This window comes from Aspergillus udagawae, assembly GCF_001078395.1.
Source record: "Aspergillus udagawae IFM 46973 DNA, scaffold_4, whole genome shotgun sequence".
Lineage (NCBI taxonomy): Eukaryota > Fungi > Ascomycota > Eurotiomycetes > Eurotiales > Aspergillaceae > Aspergillus > Aspergillus udagawae.
In genome coordinates this window covers 40,103-56,570 of record NW_025091267.1, presented here as the reverse complement: position 1 = coordinate 56,570, position 16,468 = coordinate 40,103, and the positions used below count along the sequence as shown (strand labels likewise).

Sequence of the window (16,468 nt, the reverse complement as noted above, 5' to 3'; positions counted from 1 at the left end):
CAAATCTATGAATCTATGCAGACGAGGAGCGCAGCCCACCAATGACCCTATAAATCTCTCTGACATAGGCTTCGGTGTTGTCATTACCCAGAGTGCCTCTACCAGACATGTTGTTCATCACGTAGGCGATAGTCATGCGTCGGTCACGGTCCATGATGATCATTGATCCCCCCCAGCCCCCCCAGAAGCCAATTCGTCCCTCAGGAATCCAGGCACATGTTTGCGGTGCTGGCAGAGCCACGCCAAGACCAAATCGCAGGAAATCAAAGGTGACAATATCCGTTCCCTTGATCTGCTCCGTGAGCATTTTCTCAACGGTACTGGCTGAGATGATGCGCTTATCCTCATCCACAATGCCATCACGAGAGACTATAGATCCAATCCTGGCCAATGCGCGCGCATTGGAAAATCCATTGTTCGCACCGGACACGGTTTTTCTGAAACCTGGAGTCATAGAAGCCTCAGCGGGAAAAGGGGAGCCCGCGATCGCTTTTGCTGTAATACTTTGCGGATCCAGCCCGCCGACCGGCAGCGGTGGAGGAGGGATGACATCTGCTGTGCGTGGCCAATGTTCTTCTGGTACTCCGTACTGAAAGTCAGCTTCCAAGGGACCTGCGATTTCGTCGGCGACGAACTGTTCAAGCCGTTTGCCAGTTATACGTCGAATGATTTCGCCGATAAGGTGACCTTGATTCGTGAGATGGTATCCGCTCCTCTCCCCCGGAGTCCACCAGGGGGCCTGAGCAGCAAGCTTCTCGGTAGCCTTTTTCGTGTCATATATTTCTTCTAGAGTTATAGGAAGCTCCCATGCGGGGACTCCAGAAGAGTGACTGAGAATGTGGGCCACTGTAACATTCTCTTTGCCGTTGGCTCCAAACTCTGGCCAGTACGTGGCCACCTTCTCATTCACATCAAGCAGACCACGATCGGCAAGAATGAGAGCTGCTAAGTTGGTGACAACCTTGGAGCACGACCAAACCACTGTAATCGTGTCTTTCTGCCAAGGCCGAGTCCGGGCCACATCTGCGTAGCCACCCCACAGGTCGAGTATATTTTTCCCATCGACATTCACACAGAGGGATGCACCCAGTTCATCCCTTGAGTCAATTCTCTGTTGGAGAAGATCACGCACGGAGTGTAAAGCGGGTTCACAGGTCCCATAAATTTGGTTCATTGTGGTTTGAAAGTTGTGAAATCAATCAAGGTAATGAAGACGAGAGAATAGTTCTGCGTGGATGATAAATATGTCAACTGTTATGAAGGAAACAACGTTCAATAGGGGTGGGAAATTCGAACTTATGACTGACTGAAACATTGTTGCCTGTGAGGCGCAGCACTTCAGCTTTGAAGTACATGGCCCTAAATTTTAGATGGTTTAGGGTACCCGAACTGTCCAATGTCAATACTGCTTTCAGTTCGGCCCCAGGGATAGTGCATGTCATTTAAGATCCTAGTTAGACCTCACTAAAACTCATGGGTCAGGACTATCAGGTTTCGACATCGTAGAGTACGAAGGAAGTCAGGTAGCGGGCATCAAGCCAGATCGTCAGATCACCCACCGCTTCTAAACCATCTTAGTGTGGTATACAGTATTTTACAGTAACTCATTATCCATTGAAATATCATACATTCTTTGCTGCAATACAGCCAAGTGGGGATTGCTTTTAATAGAATCTGTCGGAGATTAGCGTGGCTTTTGTACAGGCCAAGAAACACAGTATGTCTCTGGGGAGCCAATCTGTTTTCATACTGTGCTGTACCTCTCGTCACTGGTGAGTGTGCTGGTTAACTGCTATCATCAAGCAGTTAGGATGATGGATTTCTAACGTCTTGCGGTGTCCGGTGTCAGTACCCTCTATCTGATGGAGGAAAGCCAAAAGAATTCAGGTGGTGCATGTAGGGCTGAACTGCACAATTTTTTATGCAACATGAGAACGAACATATCTTAACACATACTTGTTGGCAGTGGTTAACAAAGATTTAAGACCTATGTAGGGAGGTATTCAATAAAATATTGTATCAATGATACAAATACAAACTGACCTGGCGATATCTCTAGACCGGTCCTTCGGGAGCGAGGCAACTGCCAATTTGGCCATATGAATGGAATATTTGTAACAGCAAGTCTTGCGGGATGTGTTGCCGAACCGAACCGGACTCGGCATTAAGGAAAGCGCTTCATGAGCAATTCCGACATCACATATGTTTCTTCTGTATGATATATTCTCATCTATGCCTGCCTGGATTCCAGACGTTGAACATTCTGAGAAGCCCGCCACAGTATGGCCCTCTTTTCTCGCTCAATTCCCTCTGGGGGTATTTTATCTGTGCTATGCCTAGGGTCAAGGTATACTTTCTTGTTTTCGAGTCTCCGCCAGAGAACTGCCTTTCACTGTCCTTCATAGAAACGTTCCGGAGTTGTCTCCAAACGATCGAAGAAAGTTACCCGCCTGGCGTCCTGGTAACGGCAAGCAGGATCCCGCATGTATATTGCGGAGACCTTCCGTTGAAACCCAATGAGCGACAGGAGCGCCAGACGTGGCAACTATTGAAGCAGGTCCTAATGTAAGCCTTTGCGTGGAACCATTAGGTGGCGGGCGTCTTCCATCTCACCAGAGCAGACGGGAGGACTAATAGGGCCGCTAGGTATCCCATGCCTACAATTGCATTTATCACTAGGCATGCAGTTGGAATCGGATTTCTTCTTGCACTTTGTCATGACTTTCGCATTCAGGACAGGTCTGACTCTTCGCTGTGCATATGTCGAGAGCCATCTGCTGTGAATCTTGCTCCTCGACTAAACTTAATAAAAGCCATCTTACCGTGCTCTACGGTAGGTTCATCCCGGCTCGCTAACAGAAAGCCTTTGTATGCCCGCGAGGCTATTAAGCGCGGCTGGTTGACAAAATCGGGGATGTCAATGAGATATTTAAGTTTATCAAGGATCAGGAATTATTGGGAGTTACAAATACCCCAGCCTACCGTGAAAGCAAAATAAGGTCCAACCGGAGGGCAATCCATGCATTGAACTCAATCGAGGAGGAAAATTATTTAACAAGTCATTGCAACAATGACCAGCCAGACACTGATTCAACCAAACGGGAACGCTCCCGTCCCAGAGAGCCCAAGATCTAACAATGAGGATAGTTATGTCTGGTGCAAGTTGGCTATATCTAGTATGCATGATCTACCTTGACATGAAACACCTGGCTGTGGAAAATATCCAGCATGATCAATCGGTGGAAGGACAGCTATAACGCTAAGAGTCAGTTCTGTTCTCCAGAGGCTGCCCAAGTCTAACATATTGATGAAGAATCTGTAAAATATCCCCTGGATCACACTCAAGGCCAGATTGGGTAACTTGTACAGCTTCTGTACGACGACTGCTATCTGGTTCAGTCACCTGTGCCGTATCTTCAGCTGTATTCGCTTTCATTTCCTCATTTACCGTATGATGCAGGACACCAGAGACCATAGAACGTACAACGATGCGACTGCGGGGAAGAAAGATATGTTTTGGCATTGTCCTCCTAATCGGGGTATGCCTCGGCTGTTCTGCCGCGAGAATCTGACCACTACTTGCTTGCTGTTGAAGCCTGGAACGAGCTATTTTCATGACCTCAGAGAATCGATCCTTTGACGTAGCAGTTCGCAAAAGCTCCACCACAGGCGTAGCAACAGCCCAGACCGAGGATAATTCTCGCAGAAGTTGGATCAGTGTCTCCATACTCCTCTCTAACGTGTACAACAGCAACGGAGATCGGCTTGTTAGCCGAACCTTGAACAACGCGTGAGAGAGATCCATTCAATTAACGGCAGCTCGCAAGTTTGCAATTGACCAATATCAGAGCACGGTGCAATATACTCTAGGTAATATAACAGAGCGGGATCCGATACTAGCAAAGAAGGGCCCCACTCGCCTGTGAATATTTTCAAGTCGAACAGAGGCTACGCAACAGTTCTATTGGTCCTGCGGAAGTAGAAACGAAAAGATTGATATTAGTATCGAATGTGCGTTTATCACCCTTTTGGAGCACACAATTTTTTTGCTCAATTTGCAATTTCCCCTTCATCTTCCTGACCTAATCATGATGACCTGGATTCCTTTCCTGATAGGTATAAACCTTAGCTTCCCAATGCAGCAACGGTTCCCGCCCTACCCAATCTCTCGGCACGTCCCTCCCCTGAGTAACTTCCCTCCAGCCCTCCCTGTCCCGCTCGGGCCAATTCTCTATGAAATACTCATTACCAGGCGTATCCTGATCGGTGAAATTGGCCACCACAACCACAGGCGCCTGGCCCTGTGCTCCCCTCTTCCACGATATGATCTTGCACTCACAGTTCCCATCCACATGGATGAACTGCGTATCATTAAAGCCTAGAGCGGGGCACTCCTCTCTCAGCCTCACAAGGGTCGCAACGTAATTAAAGACCCTCGCCCTCCAGTCCTGTGCCTTTCGCTCATAATTCACTGGGTCAACTTGTTTCAGCCCTACTGGACGATCCATTTGATCACAAAATTCCTCACCCGCGAAAATCATCGGAATACCGACGGCCGTTAAGAGACAAGTAAATGCGAGTTTACTTCGTCGCTCAATATCATAGACGCTGTTGGCGGAAAGAAAGTTAAAAAGGCGCTCTTTCCTGAATCCTTCCGTGTCGTGGGAGGTGATGTAGTTTATTGCTTGTGCGCCGTCTGTGAAGGGGTGAGACTGGTCGAGCGTGCAGTTAATCATTTTACGGACCGTCCATTCAAAGTTGTCACCATCTGTGGATTGTCCGAGGATAGCTGCGCGGAGACGTCCTTGGAACGGCTCGTTCCAGAGTGCATTGAGGGTGCCGCTAGTGACCATGTCGATGGGAACGTTGAGTTCTTCGCCGATGACAAGGAATTTAGAGGGGGCAGGCGTTTCGTATCTTGATTTGTAGAGAGACCATGCCTCATCAGTATATGATTTGATGAAATCAAAATTAGCGATGTTGTTCACGCTGTCGAGCCTGAGACCGCCTATACCAAAGTCCGACATCCATCGGTGGAGGTGTCCATGATGAAAGGCCCAAGAAGGATGGACATTTCCGGGTATGCCTGATTTTGGATCGTAAGTAGTGGTGTCTTTGATGTAGCGCCACAGTCGGCCACCCCATGCCTCTCGCAGTACATTGGAATGAGGTTGGTAGCTATCCCGATTTTCTCTTTCCTCCTCTGGGATAAGGTGAAACTGTTCGAAAGCTGTGTAGATATACGGATCGTGCCCAAAAGCCATCACAACATCTGTGAGGAATCGGACGCCCCTTAAGTGAATGTTTTCCACCAACTCTACTAAATCCGTTGAAGTTCCTAGATCAAAGTCGGGGGCGTAGTAATGAGCTGTAGCATATCCCCATTCACCCATTGGTTTTGCGTCCGCAACAGGGAGCAGCTCCAGCGCGTTAACACCCAGATCAGCGACAATAGCTTCATTGGAAACAGGCGAAGTATCCCGGAACCGATCACCAGCAGTCTTTAAGTCGAATAGAGCGAGAACATCTGTGAAGGTGCCAACATCAACCTGCACATCCCCAGCCTGTTTATATTTCGCCCACGAAGCCGGGAGCTCGTAGATCACCAAGTGATTGTTGTCTGGTATGGCATCTTGTCGTGGAGGTGTCACCTGGCTTGGCTCATTTCCATCAATGTCGCAGGGCCATAGCTTGCCATCACGGAACTTGATCACGGAAGCTGGCTGGACGTGCTCAGCCTGCATTTTCGTGGCTCTGTAGTCAACCGTATATGCAATTGGATCGGTTACTCGGAATGTACCCAGATGCTCTGGTGATGAATCTTGGATCTCAAACCAGTAGTGATAGACTGTGCCATTCTTCAATGGCGGGTATATGTCATTTGGATCGAGTTCCCAGAGATCTGGTTGGTCTGATCTGCGTAGCAGCCCGGTGAAAAATTCATCAATAGTAGCCGGAGGACCGCGATCGAAAATGCCAAGTACCAGTGAAGGGCGGTTTGAAACTGGTGTAGCAGGTATCCAGAGAACAAATTTCTCTTTGCGGCGCTCGAGGAGATCGAAAGCCACTTTAGAGTATGATCTTCTGGCAGGCTCAACGGGATGGGGCTCTGTAGGTTTGGAGCTTGACGCCCAAGGAAGCTTTATTCCCTCAGATTCGGGTGTTGCCCACCATGAAGGAAGCGTTATTTCCAGAACAGACTCTGGAACATGTCGACTGATAATGTTTGCCTCTTGCATAGCCACATGACTTCCACTGTAGTTATGAAAGTATTTTTGTAACATCATTCTTAGCAGCTCCCCTTTATACCTGGTTAGAGGAATGTCAAACGTTGTGTCCTTGGGAGCAGCGAGGAGCATGCTATCAAAAATTTGGTAATAATCCAGACATTTCCGTAAAAAGAGCCGGTGATGCCGATCGACCCAATCCTCTTGGGGTTTGCCAAAGAGTGGGAGATATGCTAGTAAATCTAAAAACCGTTGGCGATCCTGCATAACGTGTTGAAGAATATGTATAAGTTCCTCCACAGTATTGCGATTAGGCAAATCGTCCCATCCCTGTGCTATTTTAAGTAAATGCCATAAGCAAGCCCCAACTGCTGTGTAGTTTGACAATCCTTTTGCCTCTTCAAGTGTAGATTCTAGGAGCGCCCTGCTTTCCACACTGCTCAATACCCGACTGCGTAATAAGTTCAGCTTCACCATAGAGGTATCTGGCATCCATTGCTTGATCCTTAAGGTATCCGTTTGCATTTGGTCAATCAATGATCTGGCACGTTCACAGAGGGTTTCTCTCCTCTCTTCCTGGCCCGGAGGGTTCATTTCGAGCTGAGATATCAACTTGTCACAGTACGCCTGTCTTATAGACAGAATAGCTAGTTGGCAATTCTTAGAGGGCTCCCTCCCTTCTCTGCTCTGTCTTCCGATATATTCAATCATCATTTTGTTGAAGTTGTTGAAGCATTCGTTAGCTGCCCCGAACCTAAGGACATCGAATAAAGCTGCCAGGACCTCACTGGACTCCCAAAACCGCTTGATATCACAGAGGAGGTTGCTGAACCGAATGAATGAGGCCCATTCTTCCGTTTCTTTCAGCCATGGAAGGTTCTTATCGTCTGCTGAGAGGAAAGTAGAAGTGTTATCTGCAATTACAGCAATCCGTAAATACAGAGTAACTTTGTGGATCTGTCCATGTTAGAACAGAAAACAGGCTCTGCAGAGACCTTACCTCAACGTCTGAAGGACTCTTATAAATAGTGCTAGATCCTTCTAGTGACCTGATTCTGTCCCTTGCAAGCTCAATGGCTTGTAGCAATGAACCATGGGTTTTAACCCTTGTGAGCATCATCAGGAGACTAAGCACTTGGTTTTCATCGTCTTCATACTTGCTTTCCTTTAAGCATTGACTGAGGAAGCTCCCGAGCTTGCCATATAGCCCTTGCTCATAAAGAAAGTCGGCCCATTCAACTGCGACAACAAACTCATCGGAAAATTCGGAAAGATGGTTCTCAAATAATTCAGTGCCTTTGTTGAATAAACCGAGCCGATTAAAATAAAAAAGCCTTTGTAAATTCAGGGCGTCATCAATGACTACCCTGTCCCCTGCGCTCCCTGCATCATCACTGTATGTCTCTGAGTCACTTATAACCTCTCGCGATTCCATTGCATTAATTGAGACAATGAAAGTCAGGACCGTGGACTTGTGGATTGGAAAATCTCAATTAAAATAGCTGGGGGTTATAAGACAGTTTCAAATATTCAACATATTAAACCAGTACGATGTAGTAATGAACATCCTTCCTGATCAACCGAAAAGCTTGCTGGTGGATATTCATGATCAGTTACTATACCCTCTTCCAGTGAACATCTGTTATGGGCGAATAATTTCACTTTCGCAGTTACATCATAATGATCTCTAGTAATTGTTTAAGTTATTTCTATCAGCTGATTTTCTTGTTGCAATTGAAATAGTCCGTTCTAGTATCTTGGACCTATGTCATAGTGAGTACATTTTTGAGTAACGGGTGGCAACGGGAATTAATACTGCATCCGATTTGATGTATATTGTGAGGCAATATGGATATTTTGATGAATTCAGGGTGGTATATTATGACAGATTAGGCTGCCCTTTAACGTCCTGCAAAGATCATTATCCCTGTTGTCTCTTTTCCTGATTCCACATGGGGTACCCTAATATCGAAGGCACGAGATACCCAGTAAAACTTAAAGAGCGCCTACAACAGGCTGAAGAATATATTGGCTCGTTAGAATGGAAGTACGGAACACAAATTGACTGTACCATCACCTCCAGAAAAATCAAGTGGGGTGTTTTGGAGGATAGGCAAGCTGTCATGTTGTACTTCGACGCAAACTTCATTCGAGATCCACAGGGTCCGACCATCAAAAGTGCTTCAGTGTTCTTGGGCTTCCAAGGGGACTCCATTGACTGCGTTACGCAGCTTGAGCCAACTGGGCTAATGGGACCATTAGTTACAGGCAGGACTACAAGAAACGTGAAGCTAGATCCAAAAGTCACATTCCACGAAGCCGGTCTGAGTCTAATAAGTGCTGAGTGGGATACAAAACCACCGCAAGATTTCTGGATATTCCAAGGACATAAAGCTGTGGTACCTGGGGAAAACAGACGCTCAGCGGGAAAATGGACATGGAGAGCCAACTCTCTTACACAGAATGACTGGAGCCGCGAATTCAGATTAGGGACCATTGTGTTCCTTCGAGATTCTACAAAGCTTCCATTCAAAGTCCATCTCGATATGCGAGGGCAAAAGCGTGGTTTCTTGGCACGCAGTAAAGCCAAGACCGCTGTCTCTGAAGAAATATGCCCCCCAGAGTCGTTCAGTGAACCTCTGGAAACCAAGGCAAGGATATTTACAAAGGAAATTCTGCAGGACAATTGCCAGAGCTTGAAACTAAGTGGTAAAGTTCCCACTGACCTGTAGTAGTACTATTTTACTAATATTATGCAGTCATTGATTCGGAAAACATTACATCCTAAAGCTCACTGCTGCTATGTGGAACTATTGAAAGACCAATCAGGTCATGATGCTGCAACAACATCCAAGAGCTATTCTAGCTTTATTCCTTGATCCATCTCTTCTTCTATTTCTTCCGTTTCTCAACCTTCCATGTTAGCTACCATTGATGGTAAATTGTGAAGGGTTGGATGATGGTCTATCTCAGTATACGTTAAAACATTTATAACAACAAATCACAGCTAAGCAGAGAGGTAAAAGGGGTGGGGTATGATCCCATTAAGTGGATTTAGTGGGAAGTGAAAGAAGTGAGATATAGGTTCTTCAAGTGAAGTAAACGTGAGGTGACTAAGTACTTCCAGTGTTAGTGTTGATGTGTATCTTATATATACTTTCAGGGAATGTTATACTTTAGCCTCAGCTTTACTGAATTAGGATTTTCTTTGTTCTATACCAGTACCAGGAGAATTCCTCTCTGTACAATGCTGGTAGACTCCTCTGACTTCATCGCGCATTACCATCATACCACTCTATTACTATTACCATTCCCTTTGTGTTCCCTTTGTGTTTCCTTTGTGTTCCCTTTATCTAGTATACTTCATTTATCACTTCATATCAGAAACCTGAACGTCGAAATAGAACCGGAGCTACTGCTAGAAAGAGCACCGGTGGATGCCCAGCAAATAAAAAAATGCGACTAAAGCAGATTGCGTGCAAGACATTGCCTGAACAGAAGGGTGTTGCTATGCAAAAGATTGTGCCGAAGAAAAAGCGTTGTGCTCACCTGGGAAGTAAATACTTAACCACCAGAGTATTCTACAGGGAGCAGCTATGATCGCCACCTTAAATGATGTGGGATACGGTACCAGGCTGAACCCCACAAGCGTGAATACCGCACCAATCACTCCTCAGTTACAGCTTTGAGTGGCGAGCCTGACCGTAACACTCTATTGCCGTTCATTCTTCTTGGTCGCTGCCAAACGGTACGGAGTATTAGTTTATGGATTGTATTTCTTTATTCGACATACTAAGACAATAAAGTTTCATGAAATCCCCGTCAAGACCTTATCCTGGTCATGCCATACACAAAGCGGGCTGCATCCGCATATTTTGCGGACATTGGGGATCATAACTTCTCTAAGTCCCGTACTCCTAGGCAGTTGGAAATCGTTTCCATGGGAGCGTGATATCTCCAACATGATTTATAGCTAGCACGCCGTTGATTGACTCATCTTTCTTGAGTAGTTCATCGTGGAGGGAGTCCAGTTGGTTCCAGGATTCAGCGTATATCATACCCTTGAGGCGTTCCGACTCAATATCATCAGGAACACCCGAGTCACTTGTGTGCTCCTGAAAATCGGTAGGCCGAGCCACGCCTTTTTCTTCTCCCTTCTGATCCTGTCTCAGAAGGCCGGAGGCCCTCAAAAGTCGTTCCGGAGGGATGGCGAATCTCCCTTTCTTGAACACATATTTGGAAATTGACGTAGCAAAAATAACCGGCTGGCTAGAGCTGCATTTGGATTCTCCGATCGAGCTCTTCGAGTCAAGGCGCGTGGATTTGGCGGCTAGATAGCCTGCCGGTTTCGCTGAACCTTTCTGGACGAAATGGGTCACAATATAGAGCCATTTTCGATCCCACGTAAGAATCCTGGACCACATCTCTCTCTTGAAGCTAGTGGTGACTGACCCGATAATAGCAGCCAGCATGCCCTTCTTTCCCTCGGCGGCTAGTTCGCGGTCAACCGTTACCAACCCGTCATAACAGAGGGCGGAGAGAAGATATGATCGGCTTGCATCCAAATCAGTGAAGTATGTACTGTTTGACTTGTGCAGGTTGTAATCGCATTCAAATAAGGGAGCGTAGGTGCTCGTGATAGAAGGTAGGAACACCGTCGGGGTCTTGGAGTCAGGGATCCCAATCCGCCCAGCTCCGGGGCTTACCGGCTAGCTGGGGGGCTAACCTGTTGTGCAAGCCCATAGCAATGCCGCCCCTCGCGCAGTGACCGATTGTCATTAAGGCTGAGGGGAATATCGCATGGCCTAGTTCATAGATGGAGAGCAGCAGACCGGCTTGAATAATCTGTAGGGTGAGAGGTCCCTTCATATGCAGATCATTCAGGAATTGCGTAGCGACAATATAGAGCTCTGACTGCCCTTCCTGTTGCGGCGGCGGCACCTCCTGGACAAGTTTCATACAGAGATATAGCAGAGCGATATCCGCTCTGATTATGCCGAGGGAGCAGTCTGCGAGCCGGTCCAATCGGATTTTACTAATTATCGGCATCCATACATGAACGGATTGAAAATAGCGAGCCTTGATAAGGTCRATATCRGACCGGCTCCCCAGCAATTTCGCGATCTCCTCTGGAACCGGCTCATGGATACTCTACGCCGGCGGATTCCAGGCGGACAATATGTCCGCATCAAGGTATGAAGCTTGCACATGCAGCAGCGACTGCGGCAGATGGGGCAAAGACGAATGCTGGCAACTCAACCGACCCGCTATAGGAACTGTGCATCGTGTCTCGTCTCATCAAGAGGCTCATCGCACTGAAGAGATACTACCCACAGTGGTATGGAGGCGAATGCAAAAAGCAAGCCTTGTCTGTTTTTCTTGGGTTTATATCGGTCACTGAGGGTTACCAGGACCCTCTTATCCCTCTCGCCGAGAGGGACGGGGTTATCACCGCGACCCAGAACCGTTGCTACCTCGTCGGGCGAATGAGCAAACATGACGTCATGACAGCAATGTTCGTTCAAGACCTCCTCAAACACGTTGCTCATTACATTGTGGTAGTCTACGGGACCGGTGGAGATAGATTCAAATCTCCAAAAGTCACTCACCAAACAGACGTGCTAGGCGACAATCTTTGGATCAATCGCAGCCGGTCGGCGGACACACATGCCCGTCTGGAAGAGACTGTGTGGAGCGTCAAATGGTCATTTGAAAACATCCGCAATGATGTAGGATTCGTGCAATCCTACCAAGAACGCAACCGTTAAGGACTACGCCGAGATCTTGATCATAGACAGACATCCAGGGCGCATATTTAGCCTATACAGCCTTGTTAGCGATGCCTTAATGATGCTTACCAATGACCCGACCGAAGAAGAGATCATGAGAAGCGCCATTCGCAAAACAATACCCGAAGACGAACTAAGACAGTGGATGGATGCCTGCTCGTTGGATGGTGCATCCATCGAAGACAGACACGTTGGCAACATTCACTATGAGGGAACCCGACTCCGAGCATGGGACGTGCAGCAGAAACAGCCAGACCTAATCCGCTGTTCGCTAAATATCAAACCCTCACTCCGAGACCGCCGGCTGATATGCAAGATCCTGGATCAAATGGAAGCCAGCGGAGTAATCAGCCAACTCAAAGAACCACACAAGACCTACTGTAGACCAACTCTTTTGCACGGCACAGACGGCCTGGAAGACCTCTACTTCCACTATGACTTCGGTCCAATTGACGAAAATGCACTTGCACTGGGGCCGCTGGGCACTTCTCCAGCACCCGACTCACTAAGCCGATTCACTCACGCGTTTCAGGCAGCCCACCCAGACGGGGTTTTTGCCAAAGGAAGGGTGAACGTTCACTACTGCGCGTGGCCAATTCCTGCAGTGCTCCCTAGTGCGTGGGGTGATCCTACCTTCTGCACCAGCGAAGGGTACCTGTATCGCTGGAATGTCCACCCGTTCGACTTTCCGTTGTCCCAGCGCGCGTGGCAGAGTTATGTTGATCATACGATAAACAAGAGATTCCCGTTTGCGCAGTGTGTGGGGACAACGTTAGTTGTGGCTGCTACCAGTTCGGCAGATGCAGGCAAGAACCTTACGTTGCTGATTGAGGCGACAAAGCAGAAGGGGTGGAGATTGACTGTTCTACATACATCAAGCTGGGCAGGGGATATTGACAGTTTGGCATTGTGAACGTTATGGGCTGGGATATCTCCGGTCGTACAGGAGTGACAGACAACCGATGCACTAGGATTGGGACAGGTATGGATTTAGTATGGCTTCGTCCGAGAGTGGCGTTGGTGGGGTGTATTCTCTAAGGTCCACTTGCATCGTCCAGACCGAGTCAATAAAGAGTCGCATAGTCAGTAAGCAGGGCAGGAGCGAAGTCTGATATATAGCAGTTTTCGACTCGAGAGGGAGTTTTAGTTGCGACGTGTTTCGAGTTACGGTGCTCTTCCACTGTGATCACAATATATTCCCTGATATCCCGTCCTCGTGTGATCACGCTCATTATGCTCGAAGCGCTATGCGACCACTTGCTAGACAATCTAGATCTATACCTCGATGAGATGGCAGAGTTTTTGTATGATGAATTCGACGTTTTCATATCCACGTATAGCATCAGCTGGGCCCTCCAATCGCATGGTTAGACTACAAAAGTAGCCTAATTAATAGCACAGAAAAGAAACGCGGATCTACGAGATTACTATTTGTATTAACTATAAGATTTTTGCTCGTAATACCAAGTCTTTATAGATGGATTAGGCTGTTATAAATGGGCTAATTTTAGGAGGACAGACTGGTCTCCCCACAGTCTGACACCTGTCTAGGTTTCCTGATTCAGGCGGGGTCAGTGATATTACGGATAGATTCTCCCAGCATATTACTAGAATGGCATTTTGTTGTCACAAATCTTTTAAGAATCGACTGATGCCAGTATGTTCGAGGTTGTTGTCGATCAGCTTCTCTACCCTTATAGTCAATGGCCAGAGCCAAAGTCTCTTCTTATTATAGATAACGTAAATTCTCACTATACTGAACCATTAATGGAGTAATACTTACTACTGTATACTCAATGTCAATACATATCAATGACAAGAGAGCCGAATCTGGATCATGATGGATGATGATTGAGCTCTGCCGTATCCAGATTTACATATCGTGATACATGCTGGCCGTGAAGCCTCATATTAGATGATGAAGAGACCTTAGTGTGAAGTCCTGGCCTCAAAAAGTATTTTATCATCAGACACTAAGATCCTTTACTGACTGTGATGAAGGCTCCTTAACATATGATGCAACATTTACTATTTGCAGACAAGCTGATTTTAATGGACTGACCATCCATTGTCTTCTTCAGTCTAAAGACTGCACATTTGTCCCACCTTGAACAATCTACTGTCTAATCAACTCAGTCACGATAACACCGCTTCCTACCCATATTGAAAACATCCATTGTAGATAAGTAGCCTGTAGCAAGGTATGGTTCAAAAAATTATTCGCCATATTAGTATATAATAATCCCATCCGTTGTCTATAGTATAAATGTCTCCGCTCGATAGCTGTATTGTAAAGATACCTAGTGGTGTAACCTATGTACGCCCGCTGACACACCTGGTAGTTGTACTTGGTACCCAAAACCAGCAGTCTCAACGTGTTATGTATAGAACAGTGTACCCATCTTTGTGGAACATATCGCAGATGAACATTTCAAACATAGAATTTGCCCTGTCCTCTTTCGGCTCGCATCAGTCTACAAGACTGTTTTCCGGAGATAAAAACTATCTTGTTTTTGTTAGTTATGCAGATTGTTGTTTTTGTACTGTCCTTAGTTGGTAAATCTTGAAGAATTACACTTCCAGTCATAATATGCAAATATCTATAACACAAAAGAACACACCTCTTAGAGGCTATTAACCTTAATTTTCACCCCGGCATTGCTAAGTCGGTGGATGTATTCCTGCCCTAGACAGGCAGGTGTTAAGATGCCACCTCTGGGCTTGCTTAAACGGTCACTGTTACCCCTTAGCAGAACCATCGCAGCCTCAGCAAGAGCTAATGCTGTTAATAGGTACGGGCTTCTGCTCCATTTGAACACAGCAAACACTTTCTAATGCTCTGCCGTGTCAGTGGTGGCGATGCCAAGGTAATTTGTGTATTCCATCTTTGCTGAGGGCGCACCATGCTTAGGAGGCACCTTATAATATATGTATCTTATAACCTAGCAAAAAGGCAGGAAGCAGAAAAGTAGAATATACATCTTCCACCTCTAATAGAAGAGTAAGGTAAGCAAAGGGCCCTTAAATCACATGAGCTCTTTGAAATAGAAAGAAGAGCTGTATGATTTAGCCAGGCTCTCTGTGAGTAATTCCTGGCTGTGATGCACTAGAGCTGTGTTAATCCTGCCCTGAATGCATTCTGTCAAGACCCTGAGTTTATGGATGTGATGGATGCTGGTGAGTCCTTTGAAGAATGCTGCATACTGAGAGACTGTGTTTAAGATGTTGAGATGAGAAGATAATGCGTATGGGCTTAAAGATATAATAAGCTTGTTAAGTGTATATACTTCAGTAAATATGAGCAGCGTTGTAATGGTTCTAGAGGCTAACTTATGATTAATTAAGTGAATACTAGTGATAACCTTAGATGTCAGAGAGGAGAACTTCTGTTAGAAATAATTTACCATAGCTAGTGTTAAGATATCGGCAGGGACGCTCTTAATACTGTAATGTGTGATTATCTTTTTAAGAGCTTTGTTAGAGATAATATTATGACTACGCAAATTAGAGTAGATCTCACGCACTTACCATTGCGCCGTTTACTTTCGCAATGTCATGGTAACTATGAATCATCTGCCTCACCTAAGGTGTCTCGCCCGTGCTGACAGTTGTTAGAAGAAGCTAGAAGCTTAAGAGTGGACTGACCAATCTATATAGTGTGTACTATTTACTGCACATGCTTTAACCACTAGAGAGCCATATAGCATATATGGCCTAATGGTAGTGATCAGAAGATGTGTTCTCTTGGCTAGACTATGAAGCTGGCTAGAGTTAAGCTGGATCACTTCAACTCCTGTATAACTAGAGTTGGCGTTAGACCTCCTAAAGAGAAGGCAAGGCTCACCTAGTGGTTTTTAGGCTGGGTCGTGAGCTTTTAAGCACTTAAATAAAATTACCAACTTGTTGGCGTCTCTTCCAGCTATTGCCCAACGAAGGTTAGGTGGTAGCTTAGCAGCAATGTATTTGGCACAAAGCTTTCCAGTATGTCCTGAGGCGCCGAGGAGTACGAGTTCATACTGGGCTAAGTTAGTTGCCATTGCCAGATTGTGAATAGCATGTTGTGCAAAGACAGAGCATAGTTCTGACAGTGACATAGTCTCCAGTTTATTGAGGTTAGTTACTTGGCTTCTATCTATAATTTCCAAATTCCAAGCTCCCATACGCCCACAGGGTGGTTAAAAATGGAGAGTATTTGATTGGAGACTTTCATGCCTGAAAACTGGTTTTTCTGGTAGCATACTTACCACGCCCTTCGGAAGGGTTGCATGTAACCCTCGTATTCGTGGCTTCTGTCCATGTCCGGTTAGCGCATAATTTGACCAACTTAGCAAAATAATACCAGCGTGAAGCCTCTTTAAATTGAGGTAAAGGGGCGCAGGGCCCGTTACAGTAATATGAATGCCTTGGAGTGCAGTATAACTGATAATTCTGCCATGTTGTGAGCGAATATAC

At 46.2% G+C, this 16,468-nt stretch overlaps 4 protein-coding genes across 4 annotated transcripts; 1 reads left to right on the top strand and 3 right to left on the bottom strand.

Moving 5' to 3' along the window:
- Positions 1 to 13: 13 nt before the first annotated feature.
- Positions 14 to 1,174, bottom strand: Aud_005381 (serine hydrolase domain-containing protein; the record flags this gene model as incomplete). Its single annotated transcript, XM_043290310.1, has 1 exon — positions 14 to 1,174. The coding sequence occupies one exon, from the start codon at positions 1,172 to 1,174 to the stop codon at positions 14 to 16; it is 1,161 nt and encodes a 386-aa protein (XP_043146245.1).
- A 2,908-nt stretch (positions 1,175 to 4,082) lies between these two features.
- Positions 4,083 to 6,239, bottom strand: Aud_005380 (uncharacterized protein; the record flags this gene model as incomplete). The annotated part of the gene is made up of 1 exon (XM_043290309.1): positions 4,083 to 6,239. One exon carries the CDS (start codon positions 6,237 to 6,239, stop codon positions 4,083 to 4,085), a length of 2,157 nt encoding a protein of 718 aa, XP_043146244.1.
- Positions 6,240 to 10,144: 3,905 nt separating this feature from the next.
- Positions 10,145 to 11,186, bottom strand: Aud_005379 (fungal specific transcription factor domain-containing protein; the record flags this gene model as incomplete). Its single annotated transcript, XM_043290308.1, has 2 exons — positions 10,145 to 10,808; positions 10,954 to 11,186. The coding sequence occupies 2 exons, from the start codon at positions 11,184 to 11,186 to the stop codon at positions 10,145 to 10,147; spliced, it is 897 nt and encodes a 298-aa protein (XP_043146243.1).
- A 183-nt stretch (positions 11,187 to 11,369) lies between these two features.
- On the top strand, positions 11,370 to 12,929 carry Aud_005378 (uncharacterized protein; the record flags this gene model as incomplete). Its single annotated transcript, XM_043290307.1, has 3 exons — positions 11,370 to 11,420; positions 11,501 to 11,914; positions 11,961 to 12,929. 3 exons carry the CDS (start codon positions 11,370 to 11,372, stop codon positions 12,927 to 12,929), a joined length of 1,434 nt encoding a protein of 477 aa, XP_043146242.1.
- Between the last annotated feature and the right edge of the window lie 3,539 nt (positions 12,930 to 16,468).